At 40.8% G+C, this 18,043-nt stretch overlaps 1 protein-coding gene across 2 annotated transcripts; it reads left to right on the top strand.

Annotated features, from left to right (window-relative positions):
• Window positions 1-12: 12 nt before the first annotated feature.
• Window positions 13-15,632, top strand: CEBPZ (CCAAT enhancer binding protein zeta; the record flags this gene model as incomplete). 2 transcript variants are annotated; one of them, XM_079550010.1, is made up of 16 exons in its annotated part: window positions 13-162; window positions 247-1,790; window positions 2,755-2,986; window positions 3,558-3,729; window positions 4,895-4,983; window positions 5,479-5,532; window positions 6,211-6,313; window positions 7,399-7,467; window positions 9,689-9,755; window positions 10,802-10,902; window positions 11,670-11,730; window positions 12,685-12,893; window positions 13,889-13,972; window positions 14,471-14,532; window positions 14,625-14,706; window positions 15,493-15,632. In XM_079550010.1, the coding sequence occupies 16 exons, from the start codon at window positions 13-15 to the stop codon at window positions 15,630-15,632; spliced, it is 3,219 nt and encodes a 1,072-aa protein (XP_079406136.1). The 2 variants fall into 2 exon arrangements, with proteins under 2 accessions (XP_079406136.1, XP_079406135.1); XM_079550009.1 differs by having other exon boundaries at window positions 14,450-14,532.
• Between the last annotated feature and the right edge of the window lie 2,411 nt (window positions 15,633-18,043).

Raw genomic sequence — 18,043 nt, 5'->3', positions numbered from 1 at the left:
CTGCGGGCTGCCATGGCGGCGCTGGGGGACTGGGGCGCGAGGCGGCGGCCGGAGGAGGCGGACGGCTACGAACTGGATGAAGATGACGACGACGACGACGGCGGCGGTGGAGGTGCCGATGGGTTCACGCTGGACGAGGTGCTCCGCCTCGGCGGCACCAAGGTGAGGGGAGGCGGGAGGGAGAGGGAGAGAGAGCGCGTGGGCCCGCGTGCAAGCCGCGTGTAACCGCCTCGCTGCCGCCCGCAGCAAGACTTCCTCATGCTGTGCGCCGTGGACGAGGCGGAGGAGATGGTGGACGGCGGCAAGAAAGGTGCCATCGACGATCTGAAGGAGGGGGAGCTGGAGGCCTTCATCGGCTCTTTGGGGCTTGGCAAGTACGCGAAGAGCTGCCTGGGTGAGGAGGAGGAGGAAGAGGAGGAGGAGGAGAAAAAGGGCGGCAAAGAGAAAGAGAAGACCCCAAAGAAGGAGAAAAGCAAGAAGGAGAAAAGCAAGGAGAGAAGCAAGAAAGAAACAATTTCTTCTTCATCAGAAGGGGAAAAGGAAAAAAAAGCCAAAGAGCAAGTGAGTGGTGGAAAAGACAGCAAGAAGAAGCTAGCACGCCAGCAGCAATCAGTACAGAAGGAAAGGCTGGAAGAGGACTTCACATTTCATGCTAGGGAGGTGATACTGGTCAAACCTGGCGGCAAGTGGTACGACCTGGAGTACACCGGTGAGACTTCTGCTGAGCCGCAAGATCCAGCCCTCCTGTCCCAGTACAAGGCCTTGGCCCAAAAGCTGTACCAGCATGAGACAGAGCTGTACAAGAACAAGACGGAGTATCAGAAGGGGGCCTCGTCGGCATGGATGAAAACCGTTGTGTCCTCGGGCACCCTCGCTGACAGGATGGCAGCCATGACCCTCCTCATTCAGGACAGCGCTGTTCACAGTCTCCACTTTGTTGAGAACTTGGTGAACCTCGTAAAGAAGAAGGGCAGCAGGCAACAGAGCCTCATGGCTCTGGATACTTTCAGAGAGCTGCTCCTTTCAGATCTCTTACCGGATACTCGCAAGCTGTGGTCTTTCTCACAGCGTCCATTTAACAACATAGAGAAAATGTCGAGTGGCAACAGAGATTCAAGGGACAGACGTCTGATACTGTGGTACTTTGAGCACCAGCTGAAGCTGCAGGTGGCAGAGTTTGTGCAGACCTTGGAAATACTGAGCCACGATTCCCTGACGGCAACAAAAACCCGAGCGCTGGCAGCTGCCCATGAGCTTCTCTGCAACAAACCTGAGCAGGAGAAATTTCTGCTTGTTCAGCTGGTAAATAAACTTGGAGACCCTCAGAACAAAATAGCCACCAAAGCCTCTTACCTTCTAGAGACTTTACTTCACAAGCATCCAAATATGAAAGGAGTGGTGTGCAGTGAGGTGGAGAGACTTTTGTACCGCACAAACATCAGTGCAAAGACTCAGTATTATGCCATGTGCTTTTTAAATCAGATAGTCCTCAGTCATGAAGAAACTCCGTTGGCCAACAAGCTGATATCTTTGTATTTCTGTTTTTTTCGGAACTGCATTAAGAAAAAAGATGTTGAATCCAAAATGCTCAGCGCTCTTCTTAGCGGGGTAAACAGAGCTTACCCTTACGCTGAGATTGGTGATGAGAAAGTGAAAGAACAGATGAACACCTTGTTTAAAGTTCTGCACCTTGTGAACTTCAGTACCAGTGTCCAGGCCTTGATGTTGCTGTTCCAGGTTATGGACTCCCAGCAGACTGTATCCGATAGGTACTACGCAGCGCTGTATAAGTAAGTGGCACGTTTGGATATTTGGTAAAAGCTTAACTGCCATTAAGATTTTGCAAACTTTGTGTCCCACTGAATAAACATTTCTGATGTTTACTATGGGCTAGAAAACAACATACATAATTTTTTTTTTTAATAAGATGGGGATAAGAGGACAGTGGGCGGCTGTGAGAACGTGCCTTTGCACTGTTTTCTGGTTTTAATTCCAGATACATTTTAATACTATTTGATAATTACTTATTCTGAAATCACTTTTACAGACAGTGTGTTTTAGTGATGTAATAGCCTAAAATCCTGTTGTCTGTTTTTCATAAGGGAGGAAAGCCCTATGTCAACATGATCCTTAGATGACTTAATTTGTTGGGTTGGGAAAACTCGTGTTCTAAAAGAATCTCCTTTTTGATCCTAGGTGATTATTTAGACACTTGGTAGGTTCCATACAGGCTTCTGGTTAGTTGATACTGATTTTATAAAGGGAGCTCGGATTCCCCAAGACCATGCAATGCATTTTGAGGCCTTCCGTACCACATAGTGTCAGAAAAAAAGCGAATAGAAAGTGGACTTGCTGACACAGGTTATCTGGCCTGATTGCGAAGCCTGACAGTTGCCAACCATTTTCTTTCTACTTTTTCGGTTATCTGAATAGGTCAGATTAGTTTCTCACTTGTATGTCCTCAATTTTTAAACTTCTGTGTTGAACTCAGTTTTAAATATATGTATATATATTTATATTTATTTCATTTACTGATACAGGTTTTTTTTTTTTAATGTTAATTGTTTGTTATGGACTTGCAGATATTACACAGCTGTTGACATTTTCAACATTGTTCATAATGGTTTGTTCTACTGGAGAACAAGCTGTGACTGTACTTCTGGACACCTGTCTGAAAAATGTGGATAGTAGTTTTTGATAGCAGTTATTCTCCAGTGTGCGTTACGGCGATTAATTCTCCTTTGTTTTCTACAGGAAGCTTCTGGATCCTGGTTTAGCAGCCTGCTCAAAGCCATCCATGTTTCTTAACCTTGTCTATAAATCTCTGAAGGCAGACGTGGTGTTACGGCGAGTGAAGGCCTTCGTGAAGAGGTTGCTTCAGGTCACTACTGGACAGACACCACCCTTCATTTGTGGAACCCTGTACCTTCTGTCTGAGCTTCTGAAAGTAAAACCAGGCCTGAGGGTCCAGTTACAGGATCACGTGGTATGACTACTTTATTCTGTAGGGCTAAGAGAGATGTTCACCTTTCCCTAACCTATTTCTCTTTGTGAATAATTCTTCGTATCTGGAAAGGACTGTCCTGTAAAATGGAATTCTTAGGAGATTTTGTTAATATCTGATTTTTCTGTGGCAAAAAGTACTTCAACAATTACAACTGCATTAAAAATCTGCAAAGGTGTTGTCTGCATTCCTAGCAGGTCCTACAGCCTTCATTCATGGAGGAAGTTCTTTTGCTAAATGCTGTGTAAGTAAGCAGATAAGTGCTCCAGTCCAAAAAGTTTTGTCAGAACATGGCCTTCTTCTTTATGCAGTCTCTGAAGTATAACCAGGCAGTATTTAAATAAGATATTTTCTTTCATCAAATGAGGACGGACTTTTGCACTGACGACTGTATAACTGTATGACTGCAAAGTTCAATTGTAGTCTTGTATTGTGGCCAAAAATATGTGTTGTCTAAACATGCTGATTCTTCAGAAGTATGTGGATTTTTCTAACAAATTGTAATAAAACTGTAAAAGAAAAGCTGTTCACAAACATTTTCTTTATTATTTAGGAGTCTGATGAAGAAGAGTGCTTTAAGGATCAAGAAGAGGTTGAAGAGAGTGAGGAAACATTTGTGGATGCAGACAAAGTAGAGAAGGAAGAGAGGAGCACAACAGAAAATTCTGCTAAAACTAATCATCTGAGTTCAGCAGCCTCATGGGTGCATCATGAGAATATGGGAGGTAAATTAGCAAGAAAACATAATGCATTCAAGTCCTAACATTCAGTAACAGTGGCATACTGATCAAGACTGGTAAAATTAATTAGAACATAATTTTAGTTTTTCAAATTGAAGTTTGATTCAAAGCAATCAGAATCATTTTTTTTTTCCTCTGTCTGTTAGCTCAGCAATAGTGAAGAGACTGTATTCATCTTTTAGCTGTTTTCTCTAAGGGGTTAGTGTGTTTGTGCCCAAGTCATAAACAAACTGGATTTTTTTTCTTCCAACTTGAAAGACATTCAGAGTAACGTAGCCATTGTCAGGATGTGTGTAGGTGCATATTCGGTTGAACATTGCTAGAACAACCAACCTGTCTAGCTCTGAGCCTGCTTCTAGCTTTGCTCTTTCCTGATGACCTTTTCACAGAGTCATAGAATCACCAGTCTGGAAAAGATGTTCAAGGTCATCAAGTTCAAGCCATCCATCTGACCCACCAAGTCCCATCACTAAACCGTATACTGTAGTGCCACATCCACATGTCTCTTAAATACCTCCAGGGATGGGGCCTGTACCACATCTGGGCAGCCCATTTCAGCACATGACCACCCTCTGAAGAAATTATTTCTGATGTCCAGTTCAAACCTCTGACACAATGCAAGGCCGTTTCCTATGTGCCATCGCTTTTCACCTGAGAAAAGAAACCAACATCCTCCTACCTGCAAACTCCTTTCAGGCAGTGCTGAGGTCTCCATTCAACCTCTTGTTCTCCAGACTCAACAGCCCAAGTTCCCTCAGCCACTCCTTGTAACGCTTATTTTCTAGTCCCTTCATCAACTGCGTTGCTCTTCTCTGCAAACTCATGAGCAACTCAGTATCTTGATAGTGAGAGTCCCAAAACTGATCATAGTATTCAAGGTGTGGACTGACCAATGCTGTGTACAAGGGGACAGTATTTCCCTTCTGGAACAGAGAAGGGGTTTTCAAGGGCTTTCCTGAAAGCAAGTAGGAATTCACCTGGTCATACTGTGGGCTTCTGGATTTCATCTTTTTCTGCTACTGGATGAATCTGTGGTCTGTCTAGCAAAGAATGATGAACAGCATTGCTGCTACGGTGAAATGAAGATAATACTCTCCTGAGTTTTTTTGAGGAAGTGTAATAGTCTTTTTCTATCTCTACTGTTCCCCAGGGAAAAAGAATGGGGTTTCCTATGATCCTTTGCACCGAAGTCCTTTATACTGTGGTGCTGAAAGTACAAGCCTTTGGGAACTGAAGAAGGTAAAGCATCCTCCTGTTACTGCATACTGTGTTTCTTAGTGTGGTCCTTGTATAAAGAAAAGAGAATTAACTTTGTTATTTCTGGAGTGGTTATCTCAGTCATGTGACAGAAAGGTTAAAGGTCACACTGTTCAGCTCTAAGCTTGTATGTGCTGTATTTGGTGGTGTTATTCCAGAGTAGGAATAGTAATTTTGTAGTGGAGATTGATCTGTGATCTTTTTTAGACTTTTGAATCTTTACTTTCATTAATGAAGCCTTTTGGTGTTTAGTTAAATAAAACTATAGTCGTGGATACTTTTGGTTAATGCTAACAAAAAATTAGAACTTGACATTCCTTAGTTGTTCGGGAGCAGAGCCCCAGTACATGCTTGTGTGTTGTTTGGTGAATTGCAGAGTGGTCTTCAAATACAATGTTGTTAGAAGCCTATGGCAACATGAAAAACGATGGCATTTATTTTTGAAGTAGAAATAAAGAAATGTTTTGTGTTTTTCAGCTTTCTGAACATTTTCATCCGTCTGTGGCTCTCTTTGCAAAAACAATTCTGGAAGTAAGTACTTTTACCTGTCTAGCTGTGATTTTTATTAGCTATCTTTTGCCAATAAAAACAGTATAAAGCTTTATTGCACTCTGCAGGTTGCTAGAAGTTCTGTAACACTGTGAGTAACGTGCACTCAAAGACAAAGCTTTCCACTGAATTTGTGCTTTATCTAAATGAGACTGTTCACAGAAGGAAATAACTAGGTTGAAAAGTGTATATTATGTGATCCTTAGAGTTGTTTTAGATTTTGGTCTGTCTGCATAAAGTGTTCTATTTCTGATGTGAGAGGGCTCTGTTTTTGGAGCACAACTTTTACTTCTTAAAATACTGTGATGATATCATGCACAAGTGCCTACTTAGAATTTTTACTTTCTTTTACATATTTGGTATTCAAGTTGTACTGACTATTAACTTAGTAGTTGCAAATGAATCGCTGTCAATAAAAATGTTTCTCTTTTAGCACAGTGCATGGCAAGGCAGTTCATCACTGAAATGAAGTGAGGGAGGTGCTTTTTGAAGAAAACAGTGAGATTCCAAGAATAAAAGCATGAAGGAGCGAGTTAACTTGTCAGGCTTAAATGATGAGATATCCCCAAATCTTTATTGTTGTTTGATGGACCATTTGAGCCTCTAGCTATATGTTGCTGTCTTTTGAAAATGAAGATCACAAACATTTTCTTATTTCAGGGAAATCACATTCAGTACTCCGGTGACCCTTTGCAAGATTTCACATTAATGAGATTCTTGGATCGCTTTGTGTACAGAAATCCCAAACTCCACAAAGGCAAAGGTGAACTTCTTTGCATTTGATCTTGATTGTTGATGGTGAAACTCTCAGATTGTTAACGACCTACGCTTGTCAAATATTTGGAGTGCACATGGTGCACCAGAGGAGTGACATCAGTCTGCAGGGCTGTGTGAAAGATATCTGTAATTTAGAACCAGCTGCTAGCCACATAGTGTTGCCTCTTTATCAGAGTTTCAATAACTGCCAAGCTAGCAGGAATAAATGTAGGGGAGTGTAAAGACTGAGCATAGAATAATCAAGGTTGGAATGCATCTGTAGAGATCATTTAGTCCAACTCCCCTGCTTAAGCAGACTGCCCAGGACCATATCCAGGTAGCTTTTGAAGATGACATCTACAGAGGGAGACTGCACAGCCTCTATGGGCAGCCTGTGCCAGTGCTCAGCCAATCTCACAGTAAAAAGTGCTTCCTGATGTTCAGATGAGTACAAACCCCATTTCCTCACCTTTTCCCCGGACCCTTCTGAAAATAATCTGACTTTATCTTCTTTGTACATTCCCTTCAGATATTTGTGCACATTGATGAGATTCTCCCTTAAGTCTGTTCCAGGCTGAATAATCCCATCTCTTGTGGCCCTTCTTCACAGGAGAGATGCTCTCATCCTTTCATTTTTAAGGCCCTTTCCTGGGCTCTCTGTAGAATGCACATCTCTTGTACTGGGGGCCCAGAACTGGGCACAGCCCTCCAGGCATAACTTCACCAGGAGTGAACAGAGGGAGAGGATCCCTTGCCTTGGCATGCTGTAACACTCTTCCTAATGCAGTCCAGGTTAACATTGATTGTCTTTGTGGCAAGGGCATATTGCTGGTTCCTGGTCAACCTGCTGTCGCTCAGGGCCTTTTCTGCCAAGTTGCTTTCCAGTTGGGTGACTCCCTACATATATATTAATTTCTGGGGTAGTATCTCCCCAGTTGCAGGACTTCTTGCAGTTCTCTTTGCTGAACAGCATGTTCTACAGCCTGTCAGGATCCCTCTGGGATGGCAACCATTCCTTTCAGCTTTGTATAAGTTCTAATAAAGTAGAACTTTTTTACTGAAGTAGTGTTTCTGATTTATGTTCTGCTACAGAGAACACCAGCAGTGCGGTAATGCAGCGGAAGAAGAAGCAGTTCATGACAGATATACGAAGTCTGGCGGGTAGGCTGGCCTCCTTTCTTTTAACATTGTGATTGAGAAACTGTCCTTTTGAAGTTAAAAAAGAAAAAAGTCTTGGCTGATGGTTGTGAACATCCATCCTCTGTGCTGTGCTGTTTCTGTTGTCTCAATCACTGTCTATTTGAGTAGAAAAACAGTTTATCTTCTGCTGTACTACTGCTTAGCTTTAGTCAACAAATCTTTTTAATACCTTTTCTCCTTGTATTTTCTCTCTAGTTGTCAATTATTTTCTCATAGCAATTCCTTTTTATTAGTCAGTGCATCATCAACCTTATACTTTCTCCTTGCCATTAGAAAATGTGTAACAGCACAGGACAGAGTGCCTGAAAACAGCATGCCTTTTTGTCTACTGTGCTATTTCTGCTATCGTCTGCATGTATTTTCTGTATTTTCTCATGCTAAATTACCTTTTTTTTTTTTTTTCCAGCATCTCATACAAGGTGATAAATTAGCTGGGTAGAGAGTAAATTTTGCAGTCTTGTGTAAAAAGTTTAGAACGTTGTTACAGATTGGCTTGTAGCTGGCAGTGTGACACCTTGGGGGAAAAAATGCTGCTAAAAAACATAAACAGCCTTAGAGTTTCTTCTGGCTAATATCAATTTTAGTTAGAAGAGCAATTTGTTAGGCTATTAACTTTAGAGATACTATGTTTACAAAATAGTAAGTTTCCTGCTCAAATATGTGCCATTTTTATGTCTGGCATCCTAGTTTTTTTGCTCCATGAAATTTCTAAAAATATACCTAGAGTTATATAAAAATCTTTAAAATGTAAGCTGCTCTATTACTAGTTAATGCAGTAATAGTATGCAGTTAATGAATTTGTTTCCAAACTATCACATGATCCCATTAATTCTGCTTAATATAATTGAAAAGTGACTTACAATCTTGGAAAATGGATTTATGTAACAATGTAAATCGTACTAAGCTCTTTCCTTAGATTATGCGGATTACTTCAAACAATGCCACAGCTGTGGCTTTTAGGATTTGCGTTCAGCATCTCTTCTGTTCTTCCTTTGGTAGGTAACTACCTGCCTACAGAAAAAAGCTGGGTTTTGCCCCAGTCTTTACAGTGGTTATGGGCAAGGTTTGATGATAAGAACCAGTAGTTAAAAGCAGGATAAAACTTCAGACTTGTTCCTTGAGCATAGAAGAGGTACCATAATCTGTGGGGAAGCCCCTAACATTCCCACAGATGTACTTTCTGTAACTTTAGATCTGATGTGTTAAGCAGGAGCTTTATTAATATAGATTAACTGTTGTGCCCTTAGTGATGTATGTTTTTCTGGCCATGAAAGCTTAAATAATTCTTATCTAGAATGCATTTGAGGATGTAATTTGTTATTGCATTCTTTAGTTTATTGTTATTTGAAGGAACAAACTGAACACTTACCACAAGTTGAGGAAATTAAGTATTTTACAAGTGAAATGTCCAAAATAGGATTTATATACTATAGGTAGGCACTGCTGAGGCATGAAGAACTGAGGTTGCAAATCCTCTGATACCTTCTACTATTCATTTGAACAGTTGTTTTGTATGCTGATCTCTTTTCAGAAACGAACCTTTGTCACTTAGGAAATATTACCATGTATGTCCACTGAGATAAGCAGTAGCACTTCTGAGGAGAGGAAGGAAAGTGAAAGACACGAGAGGGAAAGCTTCTTCACAGGGCCAATCGTTGATACCCTAATTGATCTGGTGCTGCAGATGTCATACTTTGCCCTGTTTCCTCAGAAATGGTGGTAGAGTAGGGCTGGATCCATTCTTCAGCATGCTCGATTGGCTTCTGGTGCATGGCTGTCATTTCAGCTGCATTGCTTCTTACTGCCAGGGTTGCTGGGCAGTAGCAGTTCTGCTGTTCCAGTGGATGAGAGCTAGCTTACATTATTTCCTACTTTTTTTTTTTTTTAATAAGAATTAAAACAAAACAAAAAGTATCCCTGGGGTAGGTGACTGCAAAACCTCACTTGTTGGCGTGTAAATTAGAACCTGGCTGAGTTTTTCCAAGGGGCCTTGCTCACAGCTAGTTATCAGTATATCCAAAGAACTGTTGATTTGAAGTTTGTGATGAATTCACTTTATGCAACAGACAGCACTGAGCACAGTACTTCTGTCTATGCTGCTGTTTAACCACTTGTGACACCACTGAGAAGAATAACAGTCATTTCAACTTGAAGTAAAATCAGTTCTTTTTGGCTTTTGCAGTCAATAGTAAGGAATTCCTTGCCAGAGATGAAAGCAAAATCCCAGTGGATGAATTATTTTTTCACAGGTAATGAGATATTTATGAACATTCATTTTAAGAGTTTTTTAATGCAGTGCCTTCAAAAAAAAGTTACATCTAATAAGTATTTGCTAGTGTTCCATGTGCTTGCAAATTTTGATTAATTTGAATGACTTGTGATGACAGTTTCCTTAGAACGTAATTTCAGAATTTATCAAAAGGAAAGAATATCATGAATGAAAGCAGTCAGTGCTTGGAAACTATACATCAAATAATAGTATTGTTATGATAAATACACCTAAACTCTGGGTGATAATGAATGGCTCATGGGTCGTAATTCTTAAGTATCAGAGGTAGATTTAATATAACTTAGTTGGTAGATTGTGGGTTTTTTTTCAGTCTGGGGAAGAGGAAACTGAGGGGAGGCCTTATTGTGCTTTTCAAATATCTGAAAGGTGATTGCAGTGAGGATGGGGTTGGTCTCTTCTCCCTGGTGACAGGTGACAGGATGAGGGGAAATGGCCTCAAGTCGTGCCAGGGTAAGTTTAGGTTGGATATCAGAAGAAACTTCTTTACAGAAAGGGTTGTTAAGCACTGGAATAAGGCTCCCCAGGGAGGTGGTGGAGTCACCATCCCTGGATGTGTTTAAAAACCATTTGGATGTGGTGCTCAGGGACATGATTTAGTGGAGGGTTGTTAGATTCAGGGTAGTATGGTTAGGTTGTGGTTGGACTTGACAATCTTTAAGGCCTTTTCCAACCTGAGCCATTCTATGATTCTAAGTTGAACTTAGTTGACACTTTCCAGATCTACACATCTTCCTTTTGCCCTTTTATAAATTCACTGTGTTCAAAATGATTTCTAGCACCTCTGTGAAATTGTATTGTTTTAATCTTACAGTAGTGACTTACAGCTTGAAAAAGAAAGAAAATACAAATCTCTGTTCTGGGATGTGTTTGAAATAGTTAACTTACTCTTTTCAATTGGAAAAATACACAGTTGAATCCATCTGCTGGGTTATTTTTTTACTTTTTTTTTTAATCTTATAAAGAATTACCTGTAGCTTTGTGCCTGAAAGTAATATGCTGTTTCAGATTTTATACAAAGTTTGATAAAACAAGAGAGAAACACAGGCGCCAGGAGGATGAAGAAAGTGTAGAAGATGTGGATGATGATGAGTTTGAAAGAGCATTAGGTAAAGTTGCATTTTTTCTTGTAGAAACTATCCTGGTATTTCCTGCTTTTACAAATTATTAATGTATCCTTTTCGTATAAAATAATCTGGTACATGAATGTGAAAGTGGAAGAAAATTGACTTTTCAATTCCTGTTCTATGCTACTGTAGTTAACAATATAGCTTGTTTAGCTCAAGTAGGAAATGTTGGGTGTTTGAGTGTAAACAAACTGGCACAGATCTGTTGCTGCTTCTTTGTTCATTTCCAAATGTAGCCTGACAATGAAATAACTTTTTCTTGTAGCCTGTTCTTTTTTTACTCCCTGATCTTTTTGAACCTTCCTTAGAGATTCTGTCATAATTCCTAACATCTCTCATGAGATGAGTTGTTCAGTTAGGGCCTTGGCAAACTGCTAACCTGGAAATTAGCCAGCAGATCAGCTGTCGGACATTCATTTGCAGTATCCTAATTGAGTTTTTGTCTGACTTGGATACTGTCTGATGCCGATCAGAAATTATATTCTGGAAAAAGAAAACTGTCATTATTACTTAAAGAGAGATCTATCTATCTATTTTCATTGTGTTTTATTTATTTTTCTTCAGAAAAAGTCCAGTTATTTTAAAGTAACTGTTTTGTGGATTATTTTTCTGTGGGAGTATGAGCCGTTTAATATCAGATCTATTGATGCAGATCATATAAGTTGTTCAGGAAAACAACACTTAATATTTTGCAATAACTTCATAATTTTTGTTTGACACTTTGTAGTAAAAAGTATTTTTTTCCCCAGATGCATTTGAAGCTGATGATAGTGCCGCTGGTGTTAGCCAGGATGACCTTGATTTTGCTGGGTAAGACTTCAAATCAGTTCTTTCATCTTTCAGCTTATCATTTTTGCAGCAAAAAAAAAGAAAAAAGGCAGTGGCAGTTGAGTGCTGGGTAGTGCTGCTTTTCTCACATCCCTCAGAATGGAGCATTGTGATTCGGTGGTGCTTACAGGACCTTTGCTTGGAGCATGAGACCTGTAGTATTTTATCTGCACAATGCAGTAACCCGTAAACAAGGTGTAATCCTACTTGGCTTTCATTGTCTCTGGTTTCTGTTTGGGAATTACCATGTACAAAAGGAAACAAAATGAGGCATATTAATGAGGCACATTATGAGACAGCTGCTGCTGTCAGGACTGGTTGTAACTGGACCTAACTCAGGGAATAAACTGGGGTCCAGAATCACAGAGCTCAGTTTTCAGGAAGTCAGCAGTTAATTAGTGATTGATTAACCTCTTCTTTTAGTTAAAGTATCTTCAGTATACCCTTAAAATCAGCATAGAATATTCTTTCTAAAAATTGAAATAAGAATTAAAGTTTAGACTCTTACTGAAATGTTTCTGTGATCCAGGTGGGTGGGAGTAAAAAATAAGAGGAGACTTAAAACAACAACTAAGCATCTAGCATCTAAAGAGCTGCATTTGCTTTCAGTGGAAAAAAAGAGGAGGTTCTAATACAGAGATCAAACATACTGTGTGGTTTTTATGGAAAAGACTTTCTGATAAGGAGCAAAGACACCTGGAAAGACTCAGTTTATTTTAGAATAGGATTGTCTGCAAAACTTCTTAACATTACTTAGTTTTTAACAGAGTTGCATACCTGTGTGCATAATACTTTTATTATATTTATTGTTACTGTGTTTACAGAATTTGCTGTGATGTTTTACTTTTCTACCATATTGTTTAGAGGTAGATGGATGTTATCTGGCAAACGGTATTCTACCATATGATGTGTTAAACCTGTTATGTATTTCTTTAGTAATATAAAAAAGAAAAGCAATGGAAATAAGAAAAGCAGAAGTGAGGAATCCGGTGCTGACTGGGAGGATTCTGATGATGAAGATGAGTTCAGTGACTTGGATGATGAGGAAGTCTCCTTAGGAAGCATGGAGGAAGATGATTTTGAAGAGGATATGAATGAGGAAGGAGGCGTATTTATGGATGTGTCTGATGATGATAACAGCCCAGGTGAAGTAACATTTAATATAAAAACAACAACAAAAACAAAAAGAAAAATATTTTAAAATAGATTATTTAATTTGCAACTACATATTTAATATCTGGTTATCTGGGTGTAAGGTTTGGATTTTAAGTGAAAAAATGTTGCTCTTGTTGATCAAGAATTCAGAAAAACAACATTTTCTGCACAGTCTATGAGATGAAAACGGGAGCTATACATGAAGTTCAACAGTTTGCATACAAGACGTGTTTTCTTGATGCTAAAAGCATTGGCAGAACAAAAGCAGCTTTGTAATGGCTACAGTACACAAGCATATTAAAAGATTTCTAAGAGGAAAAAAAATCTGTTCCTAACATTTTTATTTGTTTAGCTTAGTTAATGTTAATTTTTAGATGAGGTAACTTTCTACATTACTGGCTTGCAAATAACAGCTTACTCTTCCAATGCAGCTGTGCACCTCTATTTTTATTACCTCTGTAACCGTAACTGATTGCTGCACCTTTATGTCTTTACTTTCTTTTCAACTGAAAAGCACGGGTTACTCAGAATGTACTTTCTTTAGCTGGCAAAGCACAAATTAATGGAGTATTTCAAGTAATAACTTAAGGTCACAGGACTATGATTGAAGATTGAGCAGATAAATTACTCATACAGCTATTAATACATGAATCTTTAATAAGACTGTTATTGCATCATACTTAAGCAGACAATCAAAGTTTACATAATGTCCTAGCCTTCATATGTTAAATATCTTAGTTTCTCACCTCATTAATATTTGGTGCTTTGGGAAAAAAAGCATAAAGGCACATCACTGAGCAGTTCTTAATTTTATGGCTTATGGAAGAAATCAAGGTTCAGTTGTGTCCACTGTGTTTTAAACTTATTTTTGAAGATTCAGATCATTGAGATAGATTTATGTCTAAATAGATATTTTTATAGTGTGCTTTAAGTACAGGTAGAAGGTGTGGGAATGAGGAACTCATTTATTATTTTTTTCTGTCAGACCTTAACAACGACAATCAGTCGAAGTCTATCAGTAAAAAGACCAAGAGAAAGAAAGATATGAATTTTATGGGATCACGTGAAGGTAAGAAAGTATTTCAATTTGAGAAGGCTTAATACAAAAGGGAAAAATTGTAACAAGAAGAGTCCAGTACAGTAGATTTGTGGATCATGATTCAGATTTCAATAAACCATAGAAGAAAAGGAATTGGTTATAGCCTTGTCCTCTAAACAGTGTGGCCTAATTCAGAATGATGATCTGCTCTTGAAGGGCTGGGGATCAAAGGAAGTGTATTTGAAGAATGGAGTTGTACTGGCAGAGTAGCTTGTGGGTTTGCATTTGCTACTAATACACACTGTGTAGATTTATCCTATTTAGCTCCTGCTGGAAAACTTTTTCCCCCCCCTCTTTTTAGGGGAGGTGGTGAATAAAGTTTTCTAACAGATTATTTTAGGTGATCTTATTAAATTTGAAAAACAAAACAAACAAACAGAACCAACAAAACTATTTAAAACGCCTCTGTAGTAGTGTTACTGTGAATTTGAATTTCTGTCTCATAAGAATCGTACTTCTTGTTTGAAGGATCCAGCCAAGGAAAGAAGAGAAAACTCAAAGATGCCAAAATACTGGCAGCTGCTGAAGAGGTATGTTAGATCAGTGCTCAGGAAAATAAAAAAAGTTCAAGCATTTTACATGCTTCTTTGTACTAAAATGAGAAAATTTCTGTTTTTTAAAGATTGGCTATCTGCTGGATGAAAATGCTGGGTCCAAGTTTGACAATATTGGAATGAATGCCATGGCTAACAGAGACAATGCAAGTAAGTACATGCTATGGAGAGCAGGTAGTTGTAGTGCTCTTCTGCTTCTTTCTCTTTAGATTCTGTACTTGAAATTTTGTGATATACTCTAAGTGTGGTACAAATAAGGTTAGTGAGAACACAGGAGGGAAAGTAGCTCAATGTAATTAAGAGATGATGTAGTATTTTTCAGTCAAAAGATGTGCAGTGCTAATATTAATTGTAACAATTGGACTTAATAAGGCTTCAGAAAGGGGGGTGGCTTTTATTTCTCCTTTCACACTGTAAATAAAAATTGACGGTGTGCCATCTGTCAAGCTTTCATATGAATTTTGCTCTCATCAAGAGTATCATGGATCCTTGTGAAGGGAAGATAGCATGGCTATCTTTACCTACCTACTGGAAATGCTTCCTCATGATATTGATGAAGCAAAAGTAATTTGTCAGAAATAACGCTGATGAATTAAATGTGTATTTCTTTGAATAGTCAGTCTTTTGTAGGGCCTTTACAAGCCTTTCTGATGTCACCTGAAAAAAATAGTAATGTACTGCATACTTGTACAGGAGAGCATGTAGCATTAAAAAAAAAAAAAGAAAATCAATGTTAAGAGCAGTCTTAAACCCCAAGATTCTGAGATAGTAGGGTGTGTATTGTGCAGAAAACAGTTCTCTGGTGTAAAAAAAATCAGCAGTTTGCATTTTATTAATGTTTATAAATAAATTAGTCAAGTCTTAACTTTTACATGATTTATCTGTATTCCACATGATGTCTATCAGCTGCTGACTTCTTATCTTCCATCTTTCCAGATATCAAGCAAATCAAGTGGGAAGTAGAGCGTGACAGGTGGCTTCACAATAGGGATGTGAAAAGCATCATCAAAAGGAAAAAACAGTTCAGGCACACAGGGCTGAAAAAGAAGAACAGAGGCAAGAAATCAAAAAGATGAGCTGGGCATCATAATGTAGGCATTTTTACAATAACTATGGCAAAATAATTATTCTCTTTATCAGCCTATCTTACTTTAATTCTTGCTGCTTAACCATGCCATTTGGTCATTCTCCCTTATGCCGTGAATTCCAGACCACTCATTGGATTTGTAATAAACTGAAAAACAGGAAAATCTGTTAGCTGTAACTTAGTGATTTTACGGTTAGTCTGTTTGGACACAGAGCCCTGCAGTTCTGAGGTCTCCATCAAGCACTTCAGACACACCTACATGTAACAACAAACACTTCTGCAATCTCTCCTGGTGTAGTTTTAAGCAATGATACAATCTGTTTTATATGTAAGATGCAAGAGAAGCTTCAGCCATCTTTCCAAAGTCAGCAAACACAAACCTACCTTCCAGAATTGATGGAAACCTCTTCTGCATTGTGTATCTGAAGTCTGACAAGAAAGATAAGTCATAGTTACTTATGATATTTTAAGAGAAATAATTAAATACTCTATTTTTCTTACTACTTTTACGTAAGTTTGTCCTAGCTCTTTGTTACAGGTTGTTGAATACTGTGATCCACATTTTTTTAAATCATATCAGAAACATATTGAGGCTCCTCCTGTGTGCAGCTCAATCAGATGAGTGTTTTCTGAGCTTCCTCACACTAGTGGTAACTGCATTACAAGCTGCACACCCAAACAAAGCTGAATGAAGCACAGCAGACTGACTTTGAAAGGACTTATTAGGAAACTGATTCCTGACACGGCCTCGGTGTTCAATGAATCCTTTAGGCAGCTTGACTGAACCAACAGAAAATCATGAAATGATAGTTTAATGCTGTTGTAATGATTTGCAGTAGTCTGTCAAACTTCTAAGCGCTACTGTTAGTGCAAAGTGATGAAAGCCTTACTCTGAGCACAGCAAGCCAATGCCTGAGCTCACCACACCATGCAGAACTACAACTGAAGAACTTCTACAAGGGCGTGTCGGAATGAAGATACAGTACAGAAAGGGGTAGGTGGTGTTCCATTGGAAGTCGGTCTAAAATGACTCTCCTGCTGAAACAGGGAGCTGGTGCCTCACAGCTCCAGCAGCAGGTGCCTTTGCGATCGTGCTGACCCTAGGGTGGCAGGGCTGGCTGCCATCTGCAGGGGTGCAGGCCTGTCACAGCACTGCTGAGTCTTGCAGGGCCCTGAGTGCAAAACGAGGCGGCTGCAGCACAGATGGAGCTTCTTTGTATAACTAAGCTGGTGCACGGCTTACTTGTGTGTTCCCTAAGCAGTGAATCAGAAGCATGAGAGGCTTCGGGGACCGACATTACGTCATTGGAAGCTGACCCTGGCTGCCCTCTGCACTTGCCAGCTGGGTCTGCTCTCATCTGGAAAATGTCAAATCATAACGCCTGTGAGACCGAGCGGTGAACCTGAGGATCCCTCCAGGGGCTGCAGAGCAGATGCCTGAAACAGGATTCATCGAATCCTGCCCCATCTGACGGCTACTTCCCCTTAACTACGACAAAGCACAAGACCCCGTTCCGGCATCAGGTAACTTGCACTGATCTTTGCCGCCAAAAAACCCAAACTCGTGCAGAACAAACGCGGCCGTGGTGCAGCGCAATCCCCGGGTCCTGTGGCACCCCGCCCGGCCGCCCCGCCGCACCTCGGCTGCGGTCCATGGCGCGGTAGAGCAGCAGTGCGCCGCCCAGCCCAGCCACCTCCAACGCCACCAGCCCCGCCACCAGCCGCCTCCTCACGGCCGCCGCAGCCCCCGGGCCGCGCTTCCGGTAGGGCCTGTACAGGCTGCGCACGCGCAGTCAGCCCGCCCCGCCTCTTGGGGTTGCGGTACCTCCGCGTCGGCTCCTGCCGCCTGCGCCTGGACGGGTGGTAGCTGAGCTGGGCGGCCTGGCAGCGGTGTGTTTGAACGGCCTCAGTCAGAAGGGACCCACAAGGACCGTGGAGTCCAATCCCTGGCTTAACACAGCATGGCACCAAATCTAAACCCCGTGTTCGAGAGCGTTGTCCAAACACTGCTTGTACTCTGACACTCGGGGCCGCAGCCCTGTGCAGCCCGTTCCGTGCCCACCGTCCTCTGGCGCAGATCCTGTCCCCGACTCCCAGCCGCCCCTCCCCTGACGCAGCTCCATGCCGTTCCCTCGGACCCATCGCTGTCACACAGAGCAGAGCTCAGCGCTGCTCCTGCGCTCCCTGTGAGGAGCTGCAGCCGCCATCGGGCCTCCCCTCAGCTCCTCTGCTCTGGGCTGAACGAACCCAGGAGCCTCAGGTGCTCCTCAGACATCTGCTCCAGACCCTTCACCATCTGTGTAGCGTTCCTTTTGGACACTCTACTGGGTTTATGTCTTTCTTGCAGCGTGGTACCTAAAACAGCCCTCAGTGCTGGAGGTGAGGCCTCAGGGTGCAGAG

This window comes from Tetrao urogallus, assembly GCF_951394365.1.
Source record: "Tetrao urogallus genome assembly, chromosome: 2".
NCBI classification, from domain to species: domain Eukaryota; kingdom Metazoa; phylum Chordata; class Aves; order Galliformes; family Phasianidae; genus Tetrao; species Tetrao urogallus.
This window is presented reverse-complemented; position numbering and strand designations above follow the sequence as displayed.